Source organism: Lissotriton helveticus, chromosome 9, assembly GCF_964261635.1.
Source record: "Lissotriton helveticus chromosome 9, aLisHel1.1, whole genome shotgun sequence".
NCBI lineage: Eukaryota > Metazoa > Chordata > Amphibia > Caudata > Salamandridae > Lissotriton > Lissotriton helveticus.
Window position 1 is genome coordinate 420,942,210 of NC_136070.1, and position 26,240 is coordinate 420,968,449.

General features: G+C 48.8%; 1 protein-coding gene across 1 annotated transcript in view; it reads left to right on the forward strand.

Moving 5' to 3' along the window:
* The window catches only part of DYNC1H1 (dynein cytoplasmic 1 heavy chain 1), a 1,596,152-nt gene that overhangs the window by 1,524,613 nt on the left and 45,299 nt on the right, over window positions 1-26,240 (forward strand). Inside the window, exon 77 of the mRNA XM_078660192.1 lies at window positions 24,697-24,824. Coding sequence (XP_078516318.1) covers window positions 24,697-24,824 — 128 coding nt within the window. The remainder of the gene's footprint in view (window positions 1-24,696; window positions 24,825-26,240) is intronic.

Genomic DNA, 26,240 nt, shown 5'->3' on the forward strand with positions numbered 1-26,240 from the left:
CTCTGATCCACCCTTGGATCACACCGGACATCTTCCTCCTGGTCGCCTGCAGCATCTTTTCTTTCAGGCTCCATTGACTTCAACGCAGAAACCCGACACGACTTCGCACCTATGCACCCGCAGCCCGTGGGTGTGGTAACGAGAGCATTTCGATGCTCAAGGGTAGCTTGACTCTCCTAGTGTCCAGATTCACAGTCGTCTTAGTCCTAACCAGTCAGGATTGTCTGTACTCACCTTTTTCTTGAACTGCACTGTCCATAGACGTTGTTACGCATCCCGCGTGTGAGTTCACACTCTGCACCCGCGTCCCGTGGGCCTCCTATTACTTACCTAAAGTTAGGATAGCGTAGTCCCAGCGATCTTACAGCCTTTGGACAGCTCCATTCCTTCTATCGATTTCCATAACCCATTTACTTAGTAAATGGTTTGCCGTGCCCCTAGGGCACCATTGTAATTTTGTGCAACTTATCGTATTTTTCATAAGAGATTGTCATGTGCTTAGCCCTCTGATCTCATAAAGAGTTCAGAGGTGTTTGTTATTAATAAATATATTGTTTATTTTCATAACAACCTGTGTGGTGTCCTTTCATCTGGTATTCAAGGGGTTATATTGTGGTAAAACAGCTGGCTTCACATGCCAAAAGAGTTTAGCCTAAGACTGCTTTGTCCATGCTACTATTAGGATAGCTGGTGTATAAGGTTGACTTACAACCAATCACCATAAGGGTTGTTTGGACTGATACAAGGTGGTCACTAGAACTAGTGAACATCATATATCAGGCCAACTTCTCACATTGGTGTGCAGCGGTTGGGATTTGAGCTTGCTGTTGTTTTTACCACGTATAATCTTGAAATATCATTTGAAAGATCACATAAGGTACCATAGGTACATATAACAAGCTTAGAAATACTCTGAGTTCTACTGAACCAGCTGTTGTAGTAGAAAGGCCCTAGCACACCCTGACTACAACTCTTAGCAAGGGATCCGTAGGAAAACCCATAGTGTAGGTAGGTGCATCACTTACACCTCACTAGAAAGCATGTCTACCCATGGAGAGACTTCAGAGACTCCCCTAGTGGTTAGTGACCCTCCACAGGTCCTTTCCAGATATGCAGCTCTCAGTTTCCAGGCGATGTAGACAATTGTGTACCTCCAGGAAATTGAAACAGGGTTCCAACCCTACCACTCCTTTTCTGTTAGGTCTCTTAGAGACATATGATGCTAGAAAGGCCTCTAACCCAGGCCCCTCTAATCCAGATGGGAGCATGCCCCCCTTAGAAGGTACTCCTGGTAATCCAGACTCTAACCTCCCTGAAACAGAGAATGTAGCTGAGGAGGAAGAGGAAGACTTATCTGAGGATGAGGCAGACAATGGGCAACCTTTAGTCAGCAGACTTACAAGGGCCAACTTAGACCTACATAGGGAAGGAACTGGGGGACCCCCAGTGCTGACCCTAAGCAGGCCTAACTTTGGGGATAGAAGAGATAGATCTCATTCTAGGGACTCCAATAGATCTGTGCACTCTCGTTCCTCTCATGTATCTGCTCAAAGGAGGATGACTTCCCCTCAGAGGAGAGAACATGAGGCAAAGATGAGGGAGGCTAATCTGAGGATTCAAAGGGAAGAACTTGCCCTTGCCAAAGAAAAGCTTGCCTTTGCTAGAGAGCAACAGTTAAGTGGGGTAGTCCCCACTGGTGGCAGCAATATCCCTAGGGATAAAGAAAGGGGTTTTGATACTAGAAACCTGAGTAAAATAGTGCCCTCCTATAAGACCGGAGATGATATCCACAAGTGGATAACTGCTCTGGAGAGGGTCTGCAAAGTACAGCAGGTACCCCAGGGTCAGTGGGCAGCTATATTGTGGCTCTCCTTTGAAGGTAAAGGTAGAGACAAGCTCCTCACTGTTAGAGATGAGGATGCTAATGATTACCAAGTCTTGAAAACTGCACTGATTGATGGGTTTGGCTTAACCACTGAACAGTACAGGTTAATGTTCAGAGACACCCAGAAAACTCAGGCTCAAGATTGGACTGACTTTGTTGATTGTGCCACTAAGGCTTTGGAAGGCTGGTTACTGGGTAGTAAAGTTACTGATTACACAGGATTGTATAATCTAATTATGAGAGAGCAAATCTTAAATAATTGTCAGAACCAGTTGTTGCATCAGCACCTGATTGACTCAGATCTGACCTCTCCCCAAGAATTGGGAAAAAAGCAGACAGATGGGTCAGAACCAGGGTCAAGCAGCAGAACCAGAACCAGGGTGGTGGCCAGAAGAAAGCAGACCAGAAGGGTAATAATGAGAATAAGCAAAATGACCAGAAGTGTTCAACAGGGCCACAACAATCTAAGGAGGGTGGGTCCCAGAATTCCCAAAAGGAGAAGAATGATGGTCCTAAGAAACCATGGTGCCAATACTGTAAAAGTAAGACTCACTGGTTTAGTGAGTGCACCAAGAAAGGCCAAACTCCTACCACTACTGTCCCTAAGACACCTGCACCCCCTAGTACAGTTAGTAGTGGTAGTGTACCTCCCAAGGCTATAGTTGGGTTAACCCTGGGAACTGAGGTGGGTTCTGACTTAGTCAGAATACCTACTCAGGCAGTTCTTGTTTGTACTGGGGACATGGATATGACCCCTACTGTAAGTCCTAGTACTCTGGGCAAATACAGGCAAACGCCTTTAATCAATGGAAAAATGCCTCAGGCCTACAGGGACACATGTGCCAGTGTCACCATGGTGACACCAACATTTGTGGACCCTGACCAGATCATGCTAGGTTCAGATTACCTAGTGACCAATGCTAGCAATGTCACTACCAATCACAGTATGGCAGTTGTTAATTTCTCCTGGGGAGGGGTAACTGGCCTCAAAAGGGTTGTAGTTAGTTCAGACCTCCCAGTAGATTGTCTTTTGGGCAATGATTTGGAATCCTCACTGTGGTCAGATGTGGAGTACAGGACTCATGTAGAAATGCTAGGTCTCTCCTCACATGTCCTTGCTGTGACCAGGTCACGGGCCAAGAAATGCCCAGCTGAACAAGTGCTGGATCCTGGAAGAATGGACCAGACACTACCCAAGAGGAAGAACAGTAGGGTTAAGGCAGAGCCTTCCCCCCTGCCTCAGGTTGAGGATCAGCCCTCTCAGGAGACTGACCCAAAGACCCCAGAAGGAACTGTCCTAGAAGAGCTTGAACCTGAACAGGTTGAGTTTCTTGGGACAGGGGGACCTTGTTATGTTATGTTATGTTATTCACATTTTTAATGCGCACAGATGCTCCAGCGAAGGAGCGTCCTGGCGCAGGGAAAGGTAGACATAACACAACACTAAAACCAGCAACAGAAAAGCAGGGACACTTAAAACAGGGAAGAATTAAAACAAAAAGGTTTTCAGGGCCCTACGAAAGGATATTAGATCATCCAAGAGGCGGATTTCCAAGGGAAGCGCATTCCAAAGAGTTGCAGCTTTCACTCGAAAGGAGCGTCCCCCCATCCGACTGAGTCTAAAGCGGGGAACAACCACAAGGGATTGTCCGAGAGATCGGAGTGAGCGAGTTGGAACATAGGGAGAGATAAGTTTGGTGAGTATCTCAGGGGCCGACTCTTGAAGAATTTTAAAAACCAGGCTAGGAGCCTTAAAGTGAATTCGCTTTTTAATCGGAAGCCAGTGCAGGGACCGCAGAGTATTAGAGGTGGGGCAGGTCCGTGGCAATCCGACCACCGCCCTAGCCGCTGCGTTCTGTACTCGTTGTAAACGAAGGATCTCGGCTTGGTTCACTCCTAAAAGGAGTGAACTAGCGTAGTCCAACCGGGAGATAATCATTGCTTGAATGACCAGCTGTCTTGTAGGTCAGACTTGAGACAGGCACAGTTAGACTGTTCCTCCCTTGAACCCCTCAGACAGCAGGCTGCTGCTGAGGCTGCAGGGAATGCTACAGGTGCCCACAAGGTATATTGGGATGATGGACTCCTATACTCTGAGGCAAGAGACCCCAAACCTGGTGCTACCAGGAGGCTGGTCATCCCCTTGTCTCTTAGAGGTTTCCTTCTCACCTTAGCCCATGAGATTCCCCTTGCAGGTCACTTAGGCCAGAACAAGACTTGGGACAGGCTTGCCCCACACTTTCACTGGCCTCATATGTCTGAAGACACTAAAGAGTTTTGTCGCTCATGTGTCACCTGTCAAGCCAGTGGCAAATCAGGTGGCACCACAAAGGCCCCCCTTATACCACTACCTGTGGTGGGGGTACCCTTTGAGAGAGTGGGTATAGACATTGTTGGACCAATGGACACCCCAACAGCATCTGGACAGAGATTTATACTGGTGGTAGTGGATCATGCCACCAGGTATCCAGAAGCTATTCCCCTTAGGACCACTACAGCTCCTGTTGTGGCCAGGGCCCTGCTTGGAGTTTTTCCCAGGGTGGGGTTTCCTAAGGAGGTTGTCTCTGACAGAGGTGCAAACTTCATGTCAGGATACTTGACTGCAATGTGGAAGGAGTGTGGTGTAAATTACAAATTTACCACACCCTATCGCCCACAGTGCAATGGGCTTGTTGAAAGATTCAACAAGACCCTAAAAGGGATGATAAAAGGGTTACCTGAAAAGCTTAGGCGAAGATGGGACATCCTTTTACCCTGCCTCCTGTTTGCTTACAGAGAGGTCCCACAGAAGGGGGTTGGCTACAGCCCTTTTGAGCTTCTGTTTGGTCATCCTGTAAGAGGACCCCTATGTCTTGTAAAGGAAGGATGGGAGTTACCTCTCAAAAAGCCTAAACTTGACATAGTGGACTATGTACTTGGTCTCCGCTCCAGGATGGCAGAGTACATGGAGAAGGCATCCAAAAACCTTGAGGCCAGCCAAGAACTTCAAAAAGCTTGGCATGACCAAAAGGCTGTCCTACCTGTGTATCATACAGGACAGAAGGTGTGGGTGTTGGAGCCAGTGGCCCACAGCAGCTTTCCAAGACAAGTGGTCTGGACCCCATACAATCATTGAGCAAAAGGGAGAGGTCACCTACTTGGTGGATATGGGAACTCCCAGGAGCCCCCACAGGGTGCTTCATGTAAACAGGCTCAAGGCATTTGTCGACAGGGAGGGCATGGGCTTGCTCATGGCCACAGATGAGGGGCAGGAGGAAGAGAGTGACCCTCTCCCAGACCTGCTCACTCAGAACCCTGATGATGGGTCAGTAGATGGTGTAGTCTTCTCTGACAGCCTCTCTGAGCATCAACAAAAGGATTGTAAACAGGTTCTTCAATCCTTTAGACAAATGTTCTCACTGACCCCCAGTCAGACAAACTGGTGCACCCATGAGGTGGACACTGGTGACAGTCTGCCTTTCAAGAGTAAAATCTACAGGCAACCTGACCACGTCAGGGACTGCATAAAGAAAGAAGTCCAAAAGATGTTGGAATTGGGAGTAATTGAACCCTCAGAGAGCCCTTGGGCTAGTCCTGTAGTTCTAGTGCCAAAACCTCACACCCAGGATGGTAAGAGAGAGATGAGGTTTTGTGTAGACTACAGGGGTCTCAATGCTGTCACTAAGACAGATGCCCATCCAATACCTAGGGCAGATGAACCTATAGACAAGTTGGCTTCTGCAACTTTCTTGAGTACATTTGACCTAACAGCTGGTTATTGGCAGATCAGGTTAGCTGAGGATCCCAAGGCCAAAACAGCATTTTCTACCCCAGGAGGTCATTACCAATTTGTGGTGATGCCCTTTGGTTTGAAAAATGCACCTGCCACTTTGCAAAGGTTGGTGAACCAAGTTCTCACTGGGTTGGATGACTTTTGTGCTGCATATCTAGATGATATTGCTGTCTTTAGCTCCACCTGGGAGGATCACCTGATCCACCTAAGGAAAATTTTGAAGGCCCTGCAAAAGGCAGGCCTCACTATCAAGGCCACCAAGTGCCAGATAGGGCAAAGTCAGGTTGTGTACCTGGGCCACCTTGTGGGTGGAGGCCAGGTTCAACCCTTGGAGAGCAAGATACAGGCCATAAAGGACTGGGCTCCTCCAACCACCCAGACACAGGGCAGAGCTTTCTTGGGCCTCTCTGGTTACTATAGGAAGTTTGTCAAAAATTATGGGTCCATTGTGACACCACTTAATGACTTGACAAGCAAGAAAATGCCAAAGAAAGTTCAGTGGACAGTTAGCTGTCAGAAGGCATTCGATGACCTGAAGCAGGCCATGTGTACTGCACCTATTCTCAAGAGTCCTGACTACTCCAAAACCTTCATTGTCCAAACAGATAGGATAGGATAGGATGTGGATTTATACAGCGCGAATTGCTGCCCGGAGGCGTCCAAGCGCTAAGAGTACCATGAACCCGCAAGAGAGCATATAGGGGGGCTAGGATAGAGTTAGTTGGGCAGAATTAATAGAAAAGTTTTCAATTGTTTGCGAAACGCAGACAGATTGGGGTTGGCTCTGAGGTGCAGTGGAAGGGTGTTCCAGGACCTGGCAGCATTATAGGAAAACGTCCTGCCTCCAGATCTAGACCTTTTTATTCTGGGGGCCATTGCGAGTAAGGTCTGACTGGAACGGAGGCTTCTGCTAGGAGTATAGTGGTTGATTAGGTCACGAGTAATCTTGGGGCCAGTGTTCCAGAAGGCCTGGTGTGCTACACACATTGCCTTGAACATAACTCTCTGGCGCACCGGTAGCCAATGGAGGCTTACCAGCCCGGCCCTCACTGATTGTCTGCGGGGGAGCTCGAGCAGAATGCGTGCTGCGCAGTTCTGCACTATCTGGAGCCTTCTCAGAGTGTATTCTGGGGCGCCAAGGTAGAGCACATTGTAGAAGTCAAGGCGTGACTGTATTAAGCCCTGTATGGCCACCTGTTTGGCTTCCATGGGGAGAAGATGGAGGATTTTCTTTAACATCCTCATGATGCCAAAACAGGTGGCTGAGAGTTTTGTGGCTTGTACATTAAAGGACAGAGATCTGTCCAACCAGACTCCGAGACTCTTAATATTGTTTTTTGGAATTGGAGGGGAACCCAGACAAGGCGGCCACATGGAGGCGGGCAGGCTAAGATCTAGGGGGCCTAGGAGCATCAACTCTGTTTTGTCCCCATTCAGTTTTAGGGACGATAGGGACATCCAGGTCTTCACCTCCTCTAGGCACTCTCTAAGCCCGCCTGGTACAGGCAGGTTGGCTTCCTGCGCCAGTGAGACCACCAGCTGCATGTCGTCCGCATAAGAGATGATCTTAACCCCAAAAGGGCGGACGACATCAGCAGTGGCCTCATGCATCTTAGTTGGGTGTGGGAGCTGTTCTATCTCAACTTAATATTGATGGTCATGACTGTGAGAAGTTGGCCTGATATATGATGCTCACTAGTTCTAGTGATCATCTTGTATCAGTCCAAACAACCCTTATGGTGATTGGTTGTAAGTCAACCTTATAGACCAGCTATCCTAATGGTAGCATGGACAAAGCAGTCTTAGGCTAAACTCTTTTGGCATGTGAAGCCAGCTGTTTTACCACAATATAACCCCTTGAATACCAGATGAAAGGACACCACACATGTTGTTATGAAAATAAACAGTATATTTATTAATAACAACACCTCTGAACTCTTTATGAGGTCAGAGGACTAAGCACATGACCATCTCTTTCGAAAAATACTACAAGTTGCACAAAATTACAATGGTGCCCTAGGGGCACGACAAACCATATACTAAGTAAGTGGAATGTGAGAGTCGATAAAAGGAATGGAGCTGTCCAGAGGCTGTAGGATCGATGGGACCACGCTACACTAACTTCAGGTAAGTAATAGGAGGCCCATGGAACGCGTGTGCAGAGTGTGAACTCAAACGCGAGATGCGTAACAACGTCTATGGACAGTAGAGTTCAAGTTAAAGGTGAGTACGGACAATCCTGACTAGATAGGACAACAACGACTGTGGAACTGGACACTAGGACAGTTAAACTACCCTTGAGCACCGAAATGCTCTCGTTAACTCACCCACGGGCTGCGGGTGCATAGGTGCCAAAGTGTGTCGGGTTTTCGCGTTGAAGTCAATGGAGCCTGAAAGAAAAGATGCTGCAGGCGACCAGGAGGAAGATGTCCGGTGCAATCCAAGGGTGGATTGGTGAAGAAGGAGACCTGAAAGCAGAGGGGACAATGTTCAAAGTCACTAGCCAGTGACTGGAGTGGAACCAGAAAGGAACCAGATGTCGACGTCGCGATCCGGTGAAGAGGGGACGCTCGACTCTGCAGCCACGTGGACCAGGAGGTGTCTTCGACCAGGATGGAGGCACAAGCTGTCCCACGCAGGCTCTCGCTGTCGGCGGTGTTGGATCCGGAATCGGCGTCAACAGGCCTTGGCAAAGGCAACCCACGCGGTGAGTGAAGAAAGGGTCTGGTGCGAACTAGGAGAGTCCGGGGTGCCCCTCTTTTGGAAGGGAGCAAGGGCCAGTCTGGAGCAACCAGACCAGCAGCAAAGATTCAAAGGTTCGTCGTCTAGGAGGCCACTAGCCAGCCGGCAAGTGACCAGACAACACGTCGAGCAGCAAACAAGCAGAAGGGCCCCACGCAGATCTCGTGGATGCTGGAGGGCTGATCTTCGGTGCAGGGGCTGCTCGGGGTTGGGGCTTCTCAGTCCCCAAAGCACTCGGTCGAGTTTACCTCGGGAGTCGTGCTGGAAGCGAAGTGCAGTTTATTCCAAGATGGCCGGTCCCACGTGTCTCGTCGCACCCACGGGTCTCAGCTTTGCTGCAGATGTGAGTTGAGGTCGGAGAGGTCTGGGAATCCGGGTCTCGTCGGGCTCTGAAGTCTGGATCCTCGAGGGAAGACGACAAAGTGAAGCCGCTGGACGCTTGATGGTGCCTGCAGTTGCAGGGTGGACACTCCTTGTCCACAAGGGAGATTCTTCAGTCTTCTGTGGAGCAGAACGTCGAAGGCCAGAGTTTCTTCTTGTTGAATAGTTCAGGATAATCTAATTTGGAATGGGACCAGCTCCTACCTTTATTCTCCTAAAGGGGGCTGCACTACTGACTAGGTCCCTCCCCTGGGTGGGACCAGGAAGGGGGGTGGCTACACCCCCTATCCTTTGTCCGGTTTCCCGCCAGAGCTGGGGCTGGGATGCCCCAGCAACTGGTTTGAACCGGTGTATGCACAGGGCACCTTGTGTGCCCCAGGCATGTCTCATTCCTTTCAGGCCTCCCTACCTCAATACACAAAATCCTGTCTGGGGTGGTGCTAGCACCTCCCAAGGCAGGAAACCCTTTGTCCAAGCCATCCTTGCTGGAAGGACTCCCAGCAGCAGGAGGTCAGACTTGTGTCTGTGGTGGCAGCATCCATTTTGTGATGCTGAGGCTCGAGTTAACTTTAACCGGTGTTCACAGTTACATACATGTCGTGTCCCTCTAGAAGGGTGGAATGCTACCCCCGTCGCCAGAATTGGCGAGGGGGTAGTATTCCAAATCGTATGACACCTTACTTCACATGTTTTGATAATGTTATACCAGAGTTAGCATTTAACCGCGAGGTTGATAATGCACTTAAGAGTATATGGTATAGCGTTATCATGGAACAGCTATTAGGACTTGGTTCCGCAAGCTGCAAACGGGCTCAGCTCATGCCAGAGCACCATCTCACATAATTCCAAGCACTCTGCCTTCAGGATTGTTAAGGCCTTCCATAGGAGTGACTGATAGCAATATATGTGTCCATTTTAGGGTTAGATATAGGTATACTATATCTATAGCAAAGGGTGATTACACCACCTTGCCCCAGCTGTCGTGCAGCCAGTTGTGTCAGTTTTAGATGGCCAGCCAGGGGTGGCATAATACATGCTTCAGCCCCTGGTAGGCCCTGGGTACACCTATGCCTACCAGGGAAAGTCGTAAACCAGTGAAGCAAAAAGCAAAAATCTGGGGTGACCATAGGATTGCAGACCCCACTCTCCTACAATGACCAGCCCATTGCTTTTATAAGCAGAAGGCTGACCCCTAGAGAGAAACGTTGGTCAGCTATTGAGAGGGAGGCCTTTGCTGTGGTTTGGGCCCTGAAGAAGTTGAGGCCATACTTGTTTGGAACTCACTTCAAGATTCAGACCAACCATAAGCCCCTCTTATGGCTAAATCAGATGAAGGGTGAAAACCCCAAACTTCTTAGGTGGTCCATTTCCCTACAGGGGATGGACTTTACAGTGGAGCACAGACCAGGGACTGACCATGGCAATGCAGATGGTCTCTCCAGGTATTTCCACTTAGAACAGGAAGACTCACCTGGTCAAGGTTAGTTTAATGTCCCTAAGTTTGGGTGGGGGTTATGTAGGAGAGTGGGTTCTGCAATCCTATGGTCACCCCAGATTTTTGCTTCACTGGTTTACGACTTTCCCTGGCTGTGGGCCTGCTAATCAGACCCACAGCCTAGCTGTTCTCTCTCTAAATTGACATCCATGTACTTTAGGTGCATTTACCAATTGGTACTGGGCCACCTTATCAGTCCCTGTACAGTGTACCTTAGGTACCCAGGGCATAGGTGTACCCAGGGCCTACCAGGGGCTGAAGCATGTATTATGCCACCCCTGGCTGGCCATCTAAAACTGACACAACTGGCTGCTAAGACAGCTGGGGCAAGGTGGTGTAATCACCCTTTGCTGTAGATATAGTTACCTATATCTAACCCCAAATGGACACATATATTCCTATCAGTCACTCCTATGGCAGGCCTTATCAATCCTGAAGGCATATGTGAGATGGTGCTCTGGCATGAGCTGAGCCCGTCTGCAGCTTGCGGAACCAAGTTCTAATAGCTGTTCCATGATAACGCTATACCATATACTCTTAAGTGCATTATGATCCTCGCGGTTGAATGCTAACTCTGGTATAACATTATCAAAACATGTCGAGTAATGTGTCATACGAATTGGAATACTACCCCCTCGCCAATTCTGGCGACGGGGGTAGCATTCCACCCTTCTAGAGGGACACGACATGTATGTAACTGTGAACCCCGGTTAAAGTTAACTCGAGCCTTGGCATCACAAAATGGATGCTGCCACCACAGACACAAGTCTGACCTCCTGCTGCTGGGAGTCCTTCCAGCGAGGGAGGCTTAGACAAAGGGTTTCCTGCCTTGGGAGGTGCTAGCACCACCCCAGACAGGATTTTGTGTATTGGGTAGGACAGGCCTGAAAGGAATGAGACATGCCGGGGGCACACACGGTGCCCTGTGCATACACCGGTTCAAACCAGTCGCTGGGACATCCCTGCCCCAGCTCTGGCACAAAAACCGGACAAAGGATAGGGCGTGTAGCCACCCCCCTTCCTGGTCCCACCCATAGGAGGGACCTAGTCGTAGTACAGCCCCCTTTAGCAGGATAAAGGTAGGAGCTGGTCCCATTCCAAATTAGATTAATCCTGAACTGAAACTCTACAAGAAGAAACTCTGGACTTCGACTTTCTACACAGAAGACTGAAGAAATCTCCCTTGAGGGCAAGGAGTGTTCACCCTGCAACTGCAGGCACCATCAAGCGTCCAGCGGCTTCACTTTGTCGTCTTCCCTCGAGGATCCAGACTTCAGAGCCCGACGAGACCCGGATTCCCAGACCTCTCCGACCTCTCCGACCTCAACTCACATCTGCAGCACAGCTGAGATCCGTGGGTGCGACGAGACACGTGGGACCGGCCATCTTGAAGAAAACTGCACTTCGCTTCCAGCACGACTTTTTAGGTAAACTCGACCAAGTGCTTTGGGGATTGAGAAGCCCCAGCCCCGAGCAGCCCCTGCACCGAAGATCAGCCCTCCAGCTTCCATGAGATCTGCGTGGGGCCCTTCTGCTTGTTTGCTGCTCGACGCGTTGTCTGGTCACTTGCCGGCTGGCTAGTGACCTCCTAGACGACGAACTTTGAAAACTACACTGCTGGTCTGGTTGCTCCAGACTGGCCCTAGCTCCCTTCCAAAAGAGGAGCGCCCTGGACCCTCCTGGTCCACTCCAGACGCCGTTTCAACTCACCGCGTGGGTTGCCTTTGCCAAGGCCTGTTGATTCCAAATCCGGATCCGACAGCGAGAGCCTGCGTGGGACAGCTCGTGCCTCCATCCTGGTCGTCGAAGACACCTCCTGGTCCACGTGGCTGCAGAGACAAGCGTCCACTCTTCACCTGATCGCGACGACGACATCTGGTTCCTTCCTGGTTCCACTCCAGTCACTGGCTAGTGACTTTGAACATTGTCCCCTCTGCTTTCAGGTCTTCAGCATCTCTGATCCACCCTTGGATCACACCGGACATCTTCCTCCTGGTCGCCTGCAGCATCTTTTCTTTCAGGCTCCATTGGCTTTCAACACCGAAACCCGACACGACTTCGCACCTATGCACCCGCAGCCCGTGGGTGAGGTAACGAGAGCATTTCGGTGCTCAAGGGTAGCTTGACTCTCCTAGTGTCCAGATTCACAGTCGTTTTAGTCCTAACCAGTCAGGATTGTCCGTACTCACCTTTTTCTTGAACTGTACTGTCCATAGACGTTGTTACGCATCCCGCGTGTGAGTTCACACTCTGCACCCGCGTCCCTTGGGCCTCCTATTACTTACCTAAAGTTAGGATAGCGTAGTCCCAGCGATCTTACAGCCTCTGGACAGCTCCATTCCTTCTATCGATTTCCATAACCCATTTACTTAGTATATGGTTTGCCGTGCCCCTAGGGTACCATTGTAATTTTGTGCAACTTATCGTATTTTTCATAACAGATTGTCATGTGCTTAGCCCTCTGATCTCATAAAGAGTTCAGAGGTGTTTGTTATTAATAAATATATTGTTTATTTTCATAACAACCTGTGTGGTGTCCTTTCATCTGGTATTCAAGGGGTTATATTGTGGTAAAACAGCTGGCTTCACATGCCAAAAGAGTTTAGCCTAAGACTGCTTTGTCCATGCTACCATTAGGATAGCTGGTCTATAAGGTTGACTTACAACCAATCAACATAAGGGTTGTTTGGACTGATACAAGGTGGTCACTAGAACTAGTGAACATCATATATCAGGCCAACTTCTCACAATAATGTCCATGGTTTCGTTGTGCAAGGTCTCTTTCAGCAGTGGGGAGAGCCTTGGTTAGATCTTTTCACCACCGAAGAGAACATGCAATTCTGCTAGTTGGAATTTTCAAGGCGACACTCGCTAGGCGGTGCTTTTCGTCGCAAGTTGAGTTCTGGTCTTCTATACGCCTCTCCGCATATACCACTACTGCCCAGAGAGTCTGTTATCCCGAGCTGCTACACATGGCCATCGATCCTGCAATCAGACTGCCTCTTCGGGAGGATCTTCTGTTGCAGCAGCAGGGGGCGGTCCTCCACCCGAACCTGTCCTGCCTCCACCTACTTGCATGGAAGTTGAGCGGCGGCAGTTGATGGCTTTTGACCTGCCTCCCGAAGTCTGTGATGTTATCTTGGCAGCCAGGTATCCCTCCACTAAGACTGTATACGCCTGTTGCTGGTACAAATGTGTGGCGTAGCAAAGGCTATGGATCCCCTTTCTGCCCCTCTTTCTGAGGTTCTCTTGTTCCTTCTTCTTTGGCCCAACTGGGATCTACTCTGGGCACTCTTAATGGCTCCCACTCAGCTATTTCAGCCTTTCTTAAGCTTCCTGATCAGCCTTCTCTTTTCAAGTCCACTGTTGTAAATCGCTTTCTTAAGGGTATTACTCATATTTTTCCTCCTGTTCACTTCGTAATGCCTCAGTGGGACTTGAACTTGGTTCTTACTTACCTTATGTGCGCTTCGTTTGATAACTGTCCTCTCAGACTTCTTACTTTAAAGACTGCCTTTCTGGTTGCCATCACTTCTGCTTGCAGGGTGAGTGAGCTCCAGGCTCTTTCTTCAAAACCTCCTTTTATGGCGGTTCATTCGGAGAAGGTCATCCTACGAACCAGACCTTCCTTTCTTCCCAAGGTGGTTACTTCTTTCTTCATTGGTCAAACCATTCCTTTGCCCACCTTCTTTACTCTTATGCCTCTGCATCCTTCTAAGGAGGAAGAGAGGCTCCACCATCAGGATCCAAAACATGCGCTTTCTTTTTATTTGGATCGCACCAAGCAATTCCGGGTGGATGACCAGCTCTTTGTCGGCTACGTGGGTGCCAAAAAAGGTCGGGCTGTTCACAAACAAACCATCTCTAGGTGCGTTGTTTTGTGTATCAAAGCTTACTATTCTTTGGCAAAGAAGGAGCCTCCAGTGGGGCTGCGCGCCCATTCCACCAGGGTGATGCCAGCTCCTGATTTGGGACAGGGTGTTCCCCCTCAATGACATATGTGAAGAAACTATATGGACATCTCTGCACACATTCACAAAGCACTACTGCCTTGACAGCCAAATCCGGAGGGACGGCTTTTTTGGCAGTTCTGTTCTCCAGGACTTTCTGGTATGAACTTGGTTCGCAGACCCACCTCCGGGGTTGGCATTGCTGGGCTGTATATTCTAAGGCAAGGGATCTATAACTAATTGTCTCTTTCAGATGAACAAGTTGCTTACCTTCGGTAACAATATATCTGTAAGAGACCTAGATTAGTTATAGATTCATTACCGCCCCACCCATCCTCCCTGTTCTGCGAACTGACTTCTAGCGTTAAGGACTTCCTTTCAGGGTCCTAGTTTTGTGCACCAGTGGTCAGTGTCTTGCATGGCTCTGCGCTTCTGAGGTGGACTGTCGTGTATAAGAACGGACGTCAGCGCGCAAGAGCAGTGTCCAAGTAGCTACCGCGACGTCATCCCGACAACCATTGTGCCGACAACTAACGCGGAGCCGACTGACACCACCTTTCGACACGCACAGATACTGCTGATGAAAAAATTCTCCAGATTGTCTGACACTTGGGGGTAATTATAAGGTAAGGAATCTATAACGAATCTGTCTCTTACAGATATATTGTTACTGAAGGTAAGTAACTGATAGAGACTACTAGTCACAGATTCCTTCACGTAGAAATATACTCAGGCGTGAGACTGGATCCGGAAACTTTTTTGCCACACCATCCCTGCACGCGGGGGGCGGGGCGACATCACGCGACTCCGCCCAGGCGTTGTCAGCGAAGTCACAAAAGACCCGCCCCGGCGCACCTACGTCAGTTTTTTCCTTTTCCGCATGCAACGCGGATCTGGTCCGTGCTAAGGGCCTGTTTAGGGCCCTTTTTTCTGTAGTAGGGGATCTCTGTGTATGGTCATAATCTAGTGAATAGTCCTGCCCACGTAGGTGGACCCCGGAGCAATCAAAAATCTCTTAAGCTGTCTTCTTTGCAGTCCTGCATAGACACTTGAGAGAGAATTAAGACAAATAATGCAGCCTAACATATACAAGGCTACAAAGGCCACCACTTCATCTAAACCATGAAAAGGATAGCCCACCATGTCCGGTTTAACACTATTTACCAAGTTTTCCTCACAAGGAAAACTCCCCTTCACCAAATTCCTTGAAATGATAGAGAGGAATAGTTGGACAGAGAAACCCCCATAGGCTGCCATTAGGTGTCTTGAAAAGGGATACCGTGCCTTTAAGGAACTCTCCAGAGACCCTCGGTATCCCAGGATGCACAGCCAAAGTCTTTTTACTTTCAGTCCTTTTTGAAGGTGTATAAAGCAAGGCCTGTAGCATACAGTACAGTACCATTTCCTCCACCGGGGAGGAGGGCGGGCGCTTATGACTATAACAGAGATACCCCTACTACAGAACTGGAGTTACAGGTAAGAAACTACTCCTTCTGTAGTAGGGGATCTCTGTGTATAGTCATAATCTAGTGAATAGAATGGCAAGCCCATCCCAAAACACCAACCCGGCGGTGGAGCAACACAGACAACACCACTACTGTGCAAACAGATTACTCAATGAAGCCTGCCCAACCTGAGCATCTGCTCTGGCATCAGAATCCAGACAGTAATGCTTAGCAGAGTTGTGGACTGACTTCCAAGTGGCAGCCCTGCAGATCTCTGCAATGGCAACATTTCGAAGCAAAGCTGTTGTAGCTGCTTTGCCCCTGGTAGAATGAGCCTTAGGCTTACCTCCTAAGGTCTTGTTAGCCTTCTGGTAACATAACTGGATACAGGACACAATCCACCTAGAGATGGACTGTTTTGAGGTGGCGAGACCAGTCCTGACCGACCCATAATTGACAAACAATTGGTCTGACCTACGAATGTCCTTGGTCTTATCCAAGTAGAATTTCAACATCCAGGGAATGTAGAGACCTTTCCGCTGGAGTGGAAGGATTCTGGAAAAATGTAGGTAAAGTTATGGTCTGATTGACATGGAAATCAGAAATTACCTTAGGACAAAGACTGACAAAGGACTCATGTTGAGTTTCCTGTTTCCCAAGTGTTCATGGGAAAAGTAGTTTTTACTGTGTTTTTTCTTGCTGCTGTAAAAATAAAGTGAAGGAAGAAGGCATAATCCTCGCCTCCGAGTCCTTAATAGAATTAGAACTTACCAGCACGAAGGCTAGGCAAATTCTCATTCGTCTTTGGACGCTCCTTCTTCTCTGGAGGCAGGCTGTATATTGGTGTCCTCTCCAGGGACTGGCTGCCGTGTGGTGTCTTTTTCACCGGCGTCAAAGGGTGGCTCCCAGCCCTTCCTGAGGCAGAGGTGTTCATCAGAAGAGTGGCAGGTCCCTCATTCTTCGGCTCCCTCTGACTTCCAGGTCTGGCCCTTGCCCGTCCCGCTTGGCCTTGGGGACGGCCGCCTTAGTTTGCAGCCGTCGCCCACGGCGGAGCTGCTTTCTCCGCCACAGGGCCTACGGTGGCGGGTGCGGCCTTCGCTCATGCGGTGTTCCCGGCTGTGGGCATCCTGCGCATGAGTGACCCGGTGGCTCACTTTCCGGCGGACCATCTCTTGGAGGATCTCCACCAGGGCTCTGGTGAGAGGGTAATCTTACTTCCCTTTGAAGGTTCGCTCCTTTCTTCCTTGACTGGGGCTTGGAGGCGTCCTGCCTCAGGGGAACCGGTGCCTCAGCATCTTCTGTACCGGCACCTCCCGGCGCTGCGTGTCCCTTCAAACCTCGGCCACCAGCCCCGTCCCGGGAGGCCTGCTGGCGGGACTTTTGGGGGCGCAACATGTTCGCCTCGACCAGCGCTGCCCTGCGGGCCCTTAACACCTTGTGTGTTCTGGCTAGGGCCTCCTCCTGTTTGTGGGACTCAGCTGAGTCTCTGGGATCCGCAGCGTCCCAGGAGACTGGTCAGGTGGACTTACGTCATCATGCGTTGGATGGCCAGGAGCATGCATCGCTTATTCTCCGCTCCGCTCATCTCAGAGGTGATGGGCCGGGCCATGGCTTCCTCAGTCGCTCTCCGTCGCCATGCTTGGCTTCAGGAAGGAGTATTCCCTTAGAATAATCGGGAGCGACTCATCGACCTTCCGTTTGATGGCAGCCTGTTGTGCCATGCCCCGGCCGACTCCGCCATCCAAAGGCTCTTGGCTGGGCTCCGTCCTCCTCCTCCTCCGCCTTATCCTCCTCCTCCGTCCCCTCCTTAGTGACTCCTGAATTGGGCTGATTCTGGGACTTCTTAGGCCGGTTGTTCTGGCTGTAGAGTGTGTTTTCTGGCCATTTGCTTCCTTCCTTGGGACTTTGGCATTGTTGGCTGCTGGACGGCCCTTTTGTTGATTGTGTGTGTTATGCCAGAGTTGTTGCGCAGACTTGGCCCTGAGATTAGGCCTTCTGCTTTGCTTGGGCTGTTTGTCAAGCCTTTCGCCGGGATGTTTTTTTCCCCGTGGCTCTTCTGGTTTTTCCTCTGCTGCAAAAGTTCTTCCAAAGAGGGTTCCCATATTTTGGGACTTAAAGTACCCTATGTGGGGTAGTGGTAGCTGTTATATGGCTTGCGCTCTGCTAGGGGGTTCTGGTCGCCTTCGGGTGCCTGTTCTCCATGGCGTTTATTAGGTTGCTTTTGGAGGTCGTGTGTGCGGCCACTCGTAGTGGTGTGCCCGGGCATCTCCTCCTCTCCCTGCTCCTGTCCTGAGGTCTGGGATGATCCTGTGTTCCCCCTTGCCAGGTGCCGCCTACTCAGCCTTCCTGGGGCCTCGGGCTGTTCTTCTTGCTTCTGGCGGTTTTTGACTGCCGGCGCTGTTCTGGCTGGCAGGTTGCTCTCCATCTGGAGTAGGTTCGCCTTCTTTTCCCTCGCATTTTTGGATCCTTTAGGCTTCTTCTTCCTCTCTTCCTGTCTTGGCATTGGGCGGAAGCTATGTTGCCTTGTGGGGGAGTGGGGTGCTTCGGCCTCCCGACCTTGCCCTTGGTTCCTCTGCTGTGAGTGTACTGGTCTCTTCAGCCTTTTTCTCCCTTCTACATCCTCTTGGGGTCAGTGGGGTTCTGCTTGTGGGGGTTCCCATGGCCTGGCAAGGACGAGGTTCTACCTGGTCCACAGATCTGGTTCCTTCTGAGGCTCTCTGTTCTGTGTTGGCTGGTGGGGTCCTTTCGCAGACCCTCCTTCCCAGGGGGTATTGCTAGGGTATCTATTCTACGTGAAGGAATCTGCGGCTAGTAGTCTCTATCAGATGTACGAGTTACTTACCTTCGGTAACGATGCATCTGGTAGAGACGATTCTAGACGCAGATTCCTTCACGGCCCGCCCTTCCTCCCCTATTCTGAGAGGACCCTTGGGTTGGTCTTCGGTACTCGCCTGCCGGTGGGGGGCTGTGTCTCCTGTGAGTGCCTTTCTTGTTTATGACGGGTGGCTCCGTCTGGGGGCGGTTCATTCCTCCTTTGCTTCTTTGGAGGAGGGGGTTCCGGTGCCCTGCTACTCTGGCTATTCCAGGTTTGGTGGGGGATTGCTTTCTATCCCTGTCCTCCCTTCCCTTCCTTCCATTGCTATCCTCTGATTAAGGGTCATCTGGCCATGTCTTGCCCTTGTCCCTTGTGGGTGGTTGCCCTCTTTGTTGGGGTGACTTGGAGGTTTGTTGTCCCTGTCTGTCCTGGGACTGGTCCCCTTCCTTGCTCAGGATGGGGGTGGTAGATTACTACGCTTGCCATGACTTTTACGCATGTTCCTTGCCTCTGGGGCACAGGGGTGGGAGGCTGTCTATGTGCTGGCAGGGTGGGTGCGCAGGGCTCTGCTTGTTCTTTCTTCTTTTCCTGCCTTTGGGTTCTGCAGTGGTGACCCTACTCTGTGTGGTGTTGTTAGTCACCGTTTCTTTTCAATTTTTCTGCTCCTCGCACACTGTTCCCATGCTTTCACAGTTTTTTATCTTGTGGTTCCGCGTTGTGGTGCGGAAAAGTTCCCTGAGGAAAACTGACGTAGGCGCGCCGGGTCTTATGTGACATCACGTACGCAGACGACGCCTGGGCAGAGTTGCGTGATGTCGCCCTGCCCCCGGCGTGCAGGGATGCTTTGGTAAAAAAAAGTTTCCGGATCCAGTCTCACGTCTGGGGATAATTCTACGTGAAGGAATCTGCGGCTACAATCATCTCTACCAGATACATCGTTCCGAAAGTAAGTAACTCGTACTTTAGTACCTATGCCACAGGAACCAGAGGTACCACTTACCAGGGACTTAGAGGTGCTAAAGGGCTGGTCACTTGGGGATCAGGTGACCAATTGTCTGATTTTAGATAAAGAACACTGGCACTGTGGACCTGTTTAGCATGAACTCAGTGCATTTCTCTCAAAGTTGCGTCAAATGCCAGGCATAAAGTGTGGGGGCTACTGCAACAAAAACCCAGTTTCCCACAACTTTACCAAGCACTTTATCTGGTAGAGACTCTTAGCTGGCTGCAGATTCCTTAGTGACCCACCCATCTTCCCGGCTCTGCAGACTGATTTCTAGGGACTCTGCTTTCCTTTTCAGTGCTCTAATTTTCCACACGTCTGGCTCCGCACTCCTGACATGGAAAGTCTTGAAAAGAAACTGACATAGTCACTCTGGGGTGGAGCCTATATAGGCACCGTGCAAATTACTTCCGCCTCTGACGACGCCACGCTGAGCCGAACCACGCCACATCCCGGCGCGTAAGGGTGTTGCTCATGAAAAATTTCTGTTTCCAGTCTGCCGCCCCGGCATAATTCTAAGGTAATGAATTTGCAATTAGATAGTCTCTACCAGATAATGCATTACCAAAAGTAAGTAACTTGTTTGTTTCCACCAAAACCTTTTGTGATTCCCCAGTGGATCTGTATTCAGTTCTCCCATTTCTGATGTGCACCTCATTTGAGCCAATGCACAGCTGTCGCCTAATGTTACTAACCCTGAAGGCAGTGCTCCTTCTAGCAATAACGTCAGCTTGGTATGCAAGTGACCTCCAAGCACACTCCTTTCATCCACTGTATACTACCTCCCTTCCAGATAAGCTAGATCTACGAACAGAGGCAGTATTCCTTCCAAACGTTGTGACACCTTTCCACATCGGACGGTCTTATCAACCCTGCTGGCATTCTTTGCCCTACCACATCCTTATGAGGGCAAAAGACCCCATTGCTTATAAACTAACAGAGCTCAGAGCTTCTACATTAAACGCATCAAGGACCTTCAGGAGGAATATATCTTTTTGTGTGGTTCTCTTGAACAATGAACGGAAAAGCAGTGCGGAAACAAACAATCTCAAGATGGATTGTGCTTGCATTAGGATTTGTTTTGAATTAGCCAAGAAACAGTCTCCAGTAGGCCTAAGGGCTCATTCTGCCAACACCAAGGCTGCTACCACTGTGCTGGTGCATAGAGTGCCACTCTTTCACATCTGTGACGTGTGCCGTAGTTCACACATTCATGAAGCACTGCGGTCTGGATAGCCAGGTCCTACGGAGGTCCACTTTGCCCATTTGCTCATTGTAGGAAAGTACTCCTTTGTTCATGGTTGCCCCCTAGTTTTTGCCTGATGTTGATGCTCTTTGACTAAGTGTGCCCTAGGTTCCTGCTAACCAGGTACTCTGGGCCTATGTTCATTCCCTAAAACTGTACCTTTGCACCCCCAATTGACACCTCTGTGGCCACATGCAATTCCCTTGTAAAAGGTACCATGGGTACCAAGGGCACTGTGACCATGGAAGGCCTCTAAGGACTGCAGCACCTATTGTGCCACCCTTAGGCGCCCTGTACCTTCACACACACACTGCCCTTGCAGGGTGCATGTTTTGGTGTAGAGGAAAGTGAAGAGTCGACATGACACACATACCTGACACATACCTGAGTGCCATGCCTCCAAACCTCTGCCTGAGGCCTAGGTAAGTCACCCCTCTAACAGGGTGTAGTAGCCCCCAGGTGAGGGTCCAGTTGCATGAGCACTGTACCCCTACAGTGTGTAAGTCCATTCTTAATGGATCTACTTAATTCTGGGAAATTTAGTATCTAACTTCTCAGCACATCAAATTCACACTGATGCCAGTCCATCATCCCCTTTTGTATCGCAGTGTTGGAGTTAATGCCAAATTCTCTCAGAAGGGTTCTTAGAGGTGTCCCCTGAAAAATGACCTAACTGTAGTGTCCTGGCTGAGTGACTGCTCGCCAGCTGGCACCCCCAGACATGTTTCTGGATCCCTGGGTCGAGAGCCTCCCGTGCTCGGGGTCCTGAAACAAAGCATTTCCTGTGCAGAGTGGCCAAGCTTCATCCCCCAGGATGGGCAGGGTCTACGAAGAGGAAGTTTAAAAGGCTTGCAGCCTTTGTGAGCTGACCCAGCCATTTGCTGCTCTCAGCAACTGGCACCCGCCGGTTATAACCCCAACTTTGTGATGGAAAAACAAGATAGGAAGAGAGGTGTGACCACCTTTGCCAACTCCACCTCTAAGATGGGGAAGGCGAGGCACAACTCGGTCTCCGCCATCTTGAGGATGGGGTGACCCAGCCAACCAGAGAGAGGCTTATGCCCCCCTCTCACTGGAGGGTGGCATAATAGGGGGTATACCCACCCCAAGGAAGGGACCCATTGGTCTCAACCTGTACCTACCTGAAATGCCCCTAAATTTACTATTTAAGGGCAACACTGAACCTTGCCTCCTCAGATCAGCAAGAAGGACTGAAGAGACGTGCTGAAGGAAGAAGAGGAGGACACCAACTGCCTTGGACCCAGCCCTACCGGCCTGTCCAGACCTGCTACAGCAGAATCCCGGTGTCCTGTAGCCAACAGGCCCCCAGAACCTTCCTTCCCTACAAAGACTTTGTCTTCCGTGAGCACCGGACTTGCTCAAGTTCCGGCCGAATCCGCGAGTCTGCACTAGACGCCCACGGCCCGCGTTCGAGTGACCCAACACCACAAGGAGGTCCCCCCCCCCCCCTTGCTGAAGGAAGAAGAGGAGGACACCAACTGCTGTGGCCCTTGCCCTACTGGTGTGTCCTGTAGCCAGCAGAACCACAGAATCTAGAGGACCTGTCCTGCCTTACCTACAAAGACTTTGTCTCCCATGAGCACCGGACTTGCTCAAGTTCCGGCGGAATCTGTGACTCTGCCCCAGACGCCCACCACCCCCTATACCTGGGCCCTAATGATCCCTGAGCTACCTCAAGCTTCCTAACAACACCTGCAGCCTCTTTCTGGAGGGTCCCCCGGGCCGCAACTGGAACTGGTAAGGAAACTTGACACCCCTGCACCCGATGTCTCATGGCCTTGGGTGGCCCAACCGACATTGTCCCGACAAACCCCATCATCCCAATTTACCTCTCCAACCTGCATGGATCAGGGGCTGGATACCTGCGGCGGAGACTCGCCTTCTATCGACCAGTCCGCTCATTGCGTTCAGAATCCCTTTATAAAGCGGTGGTCCCGCGGGTAAGGAAGGCTCGCGCGGGAGGGCGCTCTTTCAGCTGCAAAGCTCCCCGGCTGTGGAATTCGCTCCCTCTCACGCTTCGCAGCACTGCCAATTTGTTCCAGTTCAGGAAGAGCCTGAAGACCTGGCTTTTTAATCTTTAGGCTGTTCTCACCGTTTTCTGTTTAGATCTTTTCTTGTATTTGCTGTGTTGTTATTTTTATCCTGAGCTGCTGGTGGAAAGCGCCGGGACACTCTTTTCGAGTAGCCGTGCGCTATACAAAAAACGTTATAACATAACATAACCAGTGGTAGCCTCCAGGATGCCTCCCTGCCCAAACCTGCAGTGTGTGTTACGACCGCAGATCTATTGAAACCATCAGGGGGCCAGATGTCAAACTAGCACCCTGCACCCGGCCGCCCCTGCGCCGTTGGGGGTGCACCTTGTGTGCTAACGCTAACTTGGATTCCCCCTTCCTCTGAGCTTAACCCTAGGAGCTTTGCTCCTACAACCATGTGGCTTGCCCGAGAGCAGCCACCAACCTACAGCCCCTTAGGCTAACAATGGGCCTCAGCACTCTGCACCCGCCTGCTCTCTTTGACCCTGGGGAAACCCTTGTTCTACCCCAGAACTCCACCCTAAAGACCGATTGCTTACCTGCAAACCGATGACCTCATTATTCTCCATAGAACTTTTTCAGAGGAAAACTGTCAATACAATCCTAAGTGATAGTTGTGTTTGTATGGAAATCTAAGCAACTGTGTTTTAGTGCCAAACAGTGTTACTTACCTTTATATAGGAAATGTCCCAGTGTGATATCTAGGTATATATCACACTGAGTAGAAAAAGTTATCCAAAGAGTACTCTAAAAGGTAATCTGAAAAGTAATCACTAAGTAATTACAAATACCAAATGTCTTGAAATATTAGATACAGTTTCTTGATTGATATCCAAATTGCTTTTTGTCATTTTCGCTTATTCTGATTAAGGCTCCCTGTTTTCTGTTTTTTACAGATCAATGCAGACCGAAAATATTTTTCTTATCCGTATTTTTATTTTTTTTAAAGTGGATAAAAACGGAAATTATATTGTTTTTTCCAATTATTCTAAATGCTGTCAATCATGACAACTAGGCCAATAGCTATAGAGATTTACAAGTAAGGGGATGAAAAAAGAAAAACATTTCAGGAAAGAGGCTTGAACAGCCATTCATGTGCATAAGGATGATACTAAAATGGGCCTGTTTTCATATAGATGCATTGCTTGATCATCTAGTTTTTTTTATATCATTGAAATCTGTTAGGCATTCAACTATGGATATACATTTATCAATTACATACATTTAGAACTATAATAGTTTCAGATTCATTATTTCACTAACCCAAAATAAATACAAATAAATACTGATAATATTAGTGAAAACCAAATGTGGAGCAATACCAACGGAAATATCAATACAAATAATTGCCATAAAACCGGAAATCCTAACTATGGTATTTGGTAATAGTTTTTTTCATATTTTCTTTTTTATTGTTCCATCTATTGCTCACTTCTGTGGTGGGGGTAAAATGAAGCTGTCTTTCATGCAAGTGGTGCCTTTAGAGGCTTCAAACTTTATTCACAACAATGAAGTCCATCTGATTCTATGATGTGGGGTTGATCAGAAGTATTTAAAGTATTTAGATATTTATTCTCGTATCTTGGGCTATTTTATAAAATGAGTAATGTGCATGATATTTAGAGTATCTGTCAGAAAACCATTACTAAAGATACACAACTAATTTACTTGTTATTCTAGCACAAGCAATAGTCTGCCACAACTGTCCATAAAGAATATTGGGTTCAGGCATGTACTGCTAGATGTAAATGTAATAAAAGGTTCTGGTATTTTCATTATGCACTGCTAAGTTGAAGCATGAAGCCATGTATGAAAGTAAACATAAAATTGTGATGCTTTATTTTATTATTGTGGTATTAGTTATTTCTTTGTGCTATTTTACTAAAAAATTCTTTTTATTTACAGGTTTGAAGCTCCAGGGAGCTAAATGTACTAACAATAAATTAACTCTATCAAATTCAATTTCAACTGTGTTATTTCTGACACAGCTCCGATGGATCAAGCAAACAAACGCAGAAAAAAAGTCTAATGTGGTAAGTAAGACTGATTTTAGCCTTACCCTAGTAGAACAGTAGAAAGTTGAATGATTTTCAATTTTGTTTGATAAATCAAATGAATTGATATGTTATTTTATAAAAACAAAATCAAATTTTGTGCGTATTTACTTTTTTTTACGGGAAATCCCATTTAAATTTTTAGAACTGATATAGACTTCTAGCCCCAGATTTCTTACTTTTGAATTTCCCAGACGTCAAACTAGTTCAGGAAGACTTTTCGTGAGCAGTACCCCAGCGTGCCGGAAGGTGGCGTCAATCAGCTCCACGTGCATAGTCGGCTGCATCAGCAATGGAAGTGACTTCCACGGCACCTATATAAGGTGCCGCCTAGGCACGCTGACATGGGTTCTTTCCACGCCAAGCAGCACTGATGCGGAGAAGAGCTACCCCTCAGTCACGGTTTGACTGAATTTTTTCAATGTTTTGCCAACTGCTTTTGAGGTGTTTTCCTTCTGGTGTGTAGAAATCTGGCTCTCGATATAGTATATCAACATAAGGTATAGTGTGGAGAGAGTCCTGTGGATCCCCAGAATCTTTACAGAGGTGAAGGTAGATAATACTAATGCTCTCTTTTGTGGTAGTGTGGCCGAGCAGTTAGACTTATCAGATGGTAATATTAAGCATTTGTGGTACACGCAGTAGCAGTAAACGAGAAAGACACTCAATAAATAAATCAGAGACAAATTTATTAAAAATAGTACTTGGTTATATTTCTTTTTCAGAATTTCATCATAGGCAAATATGTTTTTCAAAAGAAATACTTTGCTTCCAAAAAAGACACAGTGCAGTTTTCAGACTTTACAAAGTTAACCTTTGGTAGGAAGAAAACATTCAGCAAACTTTGAGATAACTGACTTACAAGACCAGTCTTCAGAAGTTAAGGTCCGTATTAGGCAAAGTTTACTTCTGATGGATACATCTGCCAGTGGATTCCTCACCTTGTGAATATCCCCTGCGTCAGCAACATTCGGAAATTCTTTTGTTTGTAGCTCTTCACGCCGACATGGACGACGTCACAGAAGCACGGCATCGCGCGCAGCTCTGCTGACGTCACTGACTCCATAATAGGACTCCGTCGGCGTGATGACATCAGTTCCCTTTTTTCCACGTTGTCGACGCTAACGGTTTTTCTAGGGATCCTCAGTAACTATGTGGTAACTCTGTTACTGTTGATTATTTCTAGTGCTTTCTTGTTTCTTTGTTTCCAGTCGGGATGTCTTTGAAGAAGACTGGGTTCAAGCCGTGCGGAGAGTGCGGGAAGATGATGTCCATAACGGATCCTGCGTATGGTGCCTTTCTTCTGACCATGATGTCCTAGGGTGTCCATGCTGCAAGAAAATGAACCCCAAGGCATTGAGAGAAAGAGAGGCGAAGCTTCTTGTAGCGAAGATG